Consider the following 6,976-nt stretch of genomic DNA (forward strand, 5'->3'; position numbering starts at 1 on the left):
CACCAGGAATGTTGTGGAACGGACCTTTGGCATCTGGAAAAGTAGATTCAGATGCCTGCACAAGAGTGGAGGTGCAAGGCAGTATACCCCCATCACCTGCTGCAAGATCATAGCTGTATGTGCAATGTTACACAACCTTGCGGTCAAGAAGGGCACTGAGGTGGAGTTGTCTGACTACGAGGACTATGACGACGACGAAGCTGTGCCACTGACACAGCCAGCTGGGGTGTGTACGCCATGTGATGGCAGATACAGACGTGAGGAGATCACTGAGAACTATTTCTGACTGAGTACAGATGCAAAGACAGCTAAATGTTGCTTGGAAAATAAAATTTTTAATAGTGATGCACCACAGTTACATCACTGAAGTGCATTAAAAAATGGAGTCTGTCAAAACAAATAAAGTCCAGGGTCCTGGTATGATCATCCCCCCTTGCCAGCCTATTTTTTGGCCCGCTTTCCAGACCCACTGGGGTGTCCCCCGGCCCCCTCCGAATGGCCTGCAGCATCAGCGGATCGCCTGGTGCTCCTCCTTGGCTCTGATGCAGCGCTGGCCGGGCTGCTGCGGCTGCTGCTGTCTCCAGCATCACCCAGGTCCAGGGCAGGATTGGAGGCGGCGTTTGAAATTAACATGGCCTCCATGGCCGTGGTGATTCTGGCCATCCCCCTGGTCAGCTCAGCCGTTTGCTGACTCTGCACCGACTCCTGATTTGCGCTTCGGATGCACAGCTGGGCGGTCGCCGATGCAAGGCGGGCCATGGCCCGGTTGAGCACCCGGGCATCCCTCCTGCGCGCAACCTCATGCTCCTCCTGCCTGGCAGAGGAGTGGGTGATGGCAGTGGTCAGCCTGCCCAACCCTGCTGCCACCTCCTTGTTGCTGTCCACAACAGCCTGGAACCCCTTCACCAACTCCCCCATCTGCAGGTTGTGCTGCAGGAGCTGGCGTTGGCAGGCCATGGTGGATCTGGCCTGTTGGCGCTGGATTTTGACCATCTGGCCCTCCAGGCCCAGGAACACACTGCCCTCCCGTGCTGGTGCAGCAGTGGTGGTGGTGGTGGTGGTGGCACGGCGTCTGGCACTGCTGCCTCCGGCCTGCTGAGTGGGCTGGGGTGCCACTGGTGGTGGTGTGGTGCTGGCCGGTCCCGGTGCCCCTGCTCCCAGGACAGGTAGGACGGGTGGCAAGGCCACGGTTGTGGCAGGAGCTGTTGTCGGCGGAATGGTCTGCCTTGTTGGGGAGTTGCATGGTGAAAATTGCAAGGGGGGTGAGCTGGGCAGTACTGGGGAGTGCACTGCCTGGAAATCAATCACCAGGACTCCCTCCATTCCAAGCCCTGTGGTGTCTCCTTCCTCATCCTCATCCTCCTCCTCCTGGCCAGGCTGGCTGGTGCTGGGCCCTGCCACTGCAGTAGTAGATGTCGAGGCTCCCTCTGCTGCCACAGTGGTGCTGCCTGATGGTGCCCCTAGGTACAAAGAAGCATTTGTAAACTGAGTGCCGATGTATTACAGGCAGTACAATTATGGCATTCCACATGTCCTTGCATCTCCTTACACCGTGTCACACTGTTTCCTGTCTTGTGATTCTGCACTGACATATCTGGCTAACTTCTGCTGACTACATGTACCATGATGCTTGTCTCTTGTATGTTGGTGGCAGTACAGTGCTGGTGTTTGCCTATGCATTGTGTCTAATGGGGAGGTGTCTGGTAGGGTGTGTCATGATGCGCATGCTTCTTACCTGTAGCTGTGGCCATCGCAGTGCTGTCCAGGGTCCCGATCCCTACGATGCTCGCCCTCTCGATGGTGCTGGAGACAATTTCCTCCAGCTCGGTGAGGGGTGGCGCCGGGTTCTGGCCTCCTCCGGTGTGTCCAGCCTGCCTCTGGATTTCGGCCAGCTTCCTCTTCGTGAGGCTGCGGAGGTCGTAGAACCTTTTCTTTAGTTCCTCAATGGACCTGGGGGTGACTCCAGCAGCATTGACCTTCTGTGCGATGTCGGTCCACAATCTCCTCTTCGTGCTGTCTGGCACGTTGAGGGACAGCCTGCCAAAGAGCTGGCGGTGCACCCTCACCACCTCCTCAACCAGCACCTGCAGTTCTGTGGTGGTGAATTTGGGCTTCCTCTTTTGGGAGGACTTCTGGCTTCCTGCCTGATCTGCCATTCTGCTGTTGTTCAGTCTGCAACCTCCTTCTCCCACTGCTGCTAACTGTGTGTTGGGCTCAGGCAGGCTTTCCAGTAACTTCTAGAAACTTCTTAATTGTCTGCACCTGCCAGGGTTGCCACTCCCTGTTTGGGTGGGGGAGGGGGAGCCACCTCATTGGCTGAATCGCCTATTGCCGAATCGGCTTTTACCGATTCGGTATTAGCCGAATCGGTAAAATCCGATTCGGTATTATCCGAATCGGTAAAAGCCGAATCGGTTCATGCAATGCATTCCTATGGGCTTTTTCGCCATGGGTCTATGATTGCCGATTCGGTTTTTACCGAATCGGCTTTTACCGATTCGGTATTCGCCGATTCGGAACTATCCGATTCGATGAGAGCCGATTCGGTGTTTTCCGATTCGTTGTTGGCCAAATCGGTAATTTCCGATTCGGAACGAGCTGAATCGGAACGTACCGATTCTCATTACCGATGCCGACCGATTCGGTTTTCATTCGGTATTTTTTTCCTACATATCGTTTTCCGATTTCAGAATACCGATTCGGCCCGCCTCGGTATTTTGAAATCGGAAAATCGCGTTTACCTACATCGGGCCCCTAGACATTTCTTTTGGACCTTTTTATCCTCATCTACTCTGAGGGGGCAGCAAGTGATGATTAGCCAAAGGGAACAACGAGTCACATCCCCTCAAGTCAGGAGTCAATAGTAGTCCTAATGTGTGGTGAAAACAAGAGGCACAATTATACCTTCTGGAAAAACGTGCACCTGAATGAGAATGGGTCGAAAGCAATTAGTAAGCAGCAGGACGTGGCCTGGTTCACACTGGAAAAGAAACCATGAGGTCACAGAAAGGGAATTAGGCATGTGAGCACCTAAGCAGGATAGGATAAAATAGGCAAGCAAGCACCTAGAGAGGATAGATTAAAAACACACCTTGGTCATGGTAAAGTTTTGCCATAATGATTATTCTTTTTCAAAAATCTGGAAGATCAACATATGAATACGTATATACATAACCAACACATGCATCATCATCATGAGTATGTGGCGCGGTCACGTGGTGATGCTTCTGTCGCGGGGCAGTGTAACCTGGGGAGTAGATGTACACCCCCGTGATTCTACCTTAGCATGTGTCCTATGCAGTCTCCATCCACCAGTTAACTCAACTAAATAGGGGGGTTTGTACTGCCCCAACAGAGACAGGCTGGGATGCTTGCTGGCGTTGCGAGAAAGACCAATCTGCAAATGTAAATATTGGATATGTAAAAGGTTAGTTTGGAATGCAGCAGGTGGCTGGTAGAGGTCCGCTATGGTTAGGAGACACTATGCATCTGTGGACTGGCAACATGTGTGACATTGAAAATTAAAGGTTCTGACAACGCAGTGTATGTTCGCAAGACAAGGGTAGTCCATGCCAAGCCTGGTGGGGCCCGTAGTAAGGGAAAACTATGCCCACTGTATAAGTGTAGGTTCTACATCCGCACCTGGTATAAGAGGCTAATTTGGTCTGATGTGGTGTTGGGAGTGGCTGGTGATAGTAAGTGGTGGCTTGCGTGCTCTGGAAATTGACCCATGTGCCCGTGGTGTATTAGACGGGTCGGGTGCAGTAACCATATGTGGTGGATGCACAGGTCAACGGACTTGGTGTAGGCCGTTGCCATCTCGTTATTCGCCAGGTAAAATTAACCCACAGGTAGAATTATTGTAGTAGTGCAATGTGTGCCTGGCCGCACAGCGTGGTGCTCAGTAGGTATGGGTGCAGTCAGATCATGCTGGCATAGTACCGTCATATTCAGAGGAAAATAAAGGGTGCTGGAGAGGCGGATGGCAAGTGTGCTCAAAAGGGAACTATAAGGTGCGTTATGCGCCGCTGTACATTGATTGAAGGTGGACCATGTTGTCATCGAAACTGGCGCTGCTCTTTAGGAGAGAACCGGAATACTAGGGTGCATTTGGAACGGGGGTGTGCAGCTATGAAAGTGGACCAACCGCAAACATTTCCTAGCATTACGTTGTGCTCCAGAGTTGTAGGAGTTGATGCGGGGGCCTTTCTGTGCCCAGTGATGTAGAGGATTTAGTTACAGTTTGAGAGAGCGCAAACTGACCTAAATGTATAAGTACACCACACTTACACGTAGTAAGCACAAGTCATGAAGAGAAATGCCATGAGTGCTGATAGTACCTACATCTATATTCTGAAATGTGTAGTTAATGTAGAGATTTAAGTAGAAGTGGAATTAATGCAGAAATGTGTGAAACTATATGACTTTATTAGACGTGATTATTCCTGAATCCATGTCGTGTAGCTGCTAAAATGTAAGATGGCATACGGTTAAACGTAGAACGTGGTAGGCCTCAGGGCCAAAGATGGAAGGGATGGGGAAGGTGGTTCATTTCACGACATGGATTGCACTAATGTTTTAGTAATAACGTTAATGGGCCATGATTTATAGATGTGTTTACCGAATAATAGAATAAGAGTACTAACATGCTATTAATTAATGAAGGAGTTGGATGCTATAATCATTAGGAGAAATGCTGTAGGCCTGAAATGTTTTAGCCATTGATTTACACGTATTGGTCTGGGCCGAGAAATGTTGCAAACTTTTGTTGGAAGTCTATGAGACTTGGGATCTTGGCTGCAGGTGTCTGTCTGCAAGAGAAAGGGGGGATCCAATTATAAATGGAATGAATAGAGGTTTGTTCAGGAGACGGCCCAGACATGGAGGAGGGTTCCGGAATGTTTTAAGGGGTATCAGCGGGCCGGAGAAGAGTCTGAGAAGCAAGGTCAACTCTAACGCACGAGGCCTCATCATGGAAAAAGCCAGAAGCTACACCACGTGAGGGGCGTCTCACGAGGGGCGTCCCAAATGCTGTTGTGTGTTTTGTATTAGGGACAGCACCCCTGGGTGGAGTTAGAGCAGATGCCTGAGGACCCTTTAGAGAGCGGATGGGTAGGCAGAGAGGGGTCATGACTGGAGAACTATAGGTTTTCACCAAGAGACTGAGAGTGGGTGACTTCCCTTGGGGGTCATTCACCGCTGACACCTTTTGTTAGGTTGAGACCTGGTTAAGTAGGGATACCATCTAGAGCAGGGTAGGGACAGCCTAACTTGTGTTTTCCCTCCAACTTAAATGACGGAGAGATCCCAGTACATGTCAATGCTGATAGCTTTATTATTCTTAGAACTTGTACTCGTAGTCTCCGTTGCTCGTCTGAGGGCTTTCAGAGAGCACATGTATGTAGTTGGGCCTGTGTATCTTGTGAATCTCATTCTGAGATGCCTGTACTTGCAGCTTATCTTAACCTTATAATAAACCTTTGAAAGCTAGAAGTTGTTTGTGATCTTTTGGAGCGGAGTCCTTTATTGGGTGAACTAACTTGGTAAGAGATGCACTTTCTTCCCTCAATGACAGGCAACAAAGGTTCAGTCGACCAGATCGGGGTTTTAGATCAATAGTGATAAGGTATCGATCAAAATCTCGCCCTTCCAGTTGGTAGCTATAGAGGATGGTTGCCTTCATGAGGAAGGTGATCTAGGCCAGGTTAGATTACCCCAAGGCCCCTAGAGATCGATGATCGGAAGAACCGCCCGCCGAAGAAGGACCGGATGACGTGAGACAGAAAAAGCAGCAGTATCGGTCGAGAGTGAGTATAAAGGGTCATGCGTGTTAGATTGCGGTGTTTTTGTATCGTATCTATGTTGTAATGTCTGGCGGAGTTGAATGCCTGTAGAGTGACTGTGGAACAGGTTGTGAGCGCGCGCAACCGGTGGAAATCTTAAGTTCAAGGAGAGCTTAAGTGGTTCGGGTGTACCGGACACCCAGAGTAATTGTCAACTAGTGTGAAGAGGGGTCATGAGGTACCATTGATCACCCGAAAGACCGAGATAGGGGGAACGTAAGAGTGAGTGCGTGAGTAACGGACGCTGGTCGGAGGTTACTGTGTGTGTAAAGAACCTATCAGAGAGACGATAGACATTTCGTCAGTTGTGTTGACAATTACAGATAGACTGTGGACATACAGTCGAGGGAAGTGACCGCTTGGTCGGAAGTAGTCATTTTTCAGGGTATGAATGGGACGCATGCATGACCGCGAGGAGAGCTGAGAAAGGAGGGGTGCTGCTGCGAAGCGGAGCAGGAGTGACGTCAGAAAGTGCCGCGCTGGGATTGGCCAGCCAGAGAAAGACCGCGCTGCGATAGGCCAGCTAGCAAAGCCGTGCTAGGATTGGTGGATTGTCATCAGGAAGTAAACAGAGTATCGAGGCTGGAAATTGTGCGCATAATCATGAAGTGTTTTAAATAGTTGAGAGCGATGTTTAGGAAAGAGCGGCGGGGATCGTATGAAGGGGAAGAAGCCCCGCCGGAGGGTACGCCGGCTCGTTACATGGCAGTACATGTTGGGCTGCATACACTTTTGTGGATCTCAGAGTGGAGTAAGATTACAGAAGGAAATGAGGAACTGACGTTCCCGAAGTACGGGACGTTCAGATTAGAGGTGCTACACAGATTAAAAGCAGTTATGACCTCAACGAGACCCTTGCCTAGACCGACCCAGTTTGAAGCCCTTAATGCGTGGATTAGGGCAGCGCACGAAAAGAACATGAACAGACGACAAGAAAGGGTGAAACGTTCGGTAAGGGCAGTGCAGGATGCCAAGTGGGATGCGGATGCTAAAAGATGGAGAGTGCATAATATGGAAGTAAATAAATTGTATCCAGTGTTAGAGATGCCCGGGAACAAAAGCCCCCTAGAAGAAGATGATGAGAGCGAGACAGAGGACAGCCTGATAAACAGATTATTGACAGATAGGCCACC

The 6,976-nt window shown here is 50.2% G+C and overlaps 1 protein-coding gene across 1 annotated transcript; it reads right to left on the reverse strand.

The window, feature by feature from the left end:
* Positions 1–237: 237 nt before the first annotated feature.
* LOC147708519 (uncharacterized) lies at positions 238–2,242 on the reverse strand. Its single transcript, XM_086925358.1, has 2 exons — positions 1,736–2,242; positions 238–1,460 (listed from the first exon to the last, which is right to left on the reverse strand). Exons 1-2 carry the CDS (start codon positions 2,154–2,156, stop codon positions 442–444), a joined length of 1,440 nt encoding a protein of 479 aa, XP_086781484.1. The 5' UTR covers positions 2,157–2,242; the 3' UTR covers positions 238–441.
* Positions 2,243–6,976: the final 4,734 nt, after the last annotated feature.

Source organism: Lissotriton vulgaris, chromosome 6 (assembly GCF_964263255.1).
Source record: "Lissotriton vulgaris chromosome 6, aLisVul1.2, whole genome shotgun sequence".
NCBI classification, from domain to species: domain Eukaryota; kingdom Metazoa; phylum Chordata; class Amphibia; order Caudata; family Salamandridae; genus Lissotriton; species Lissotriton vulgaris.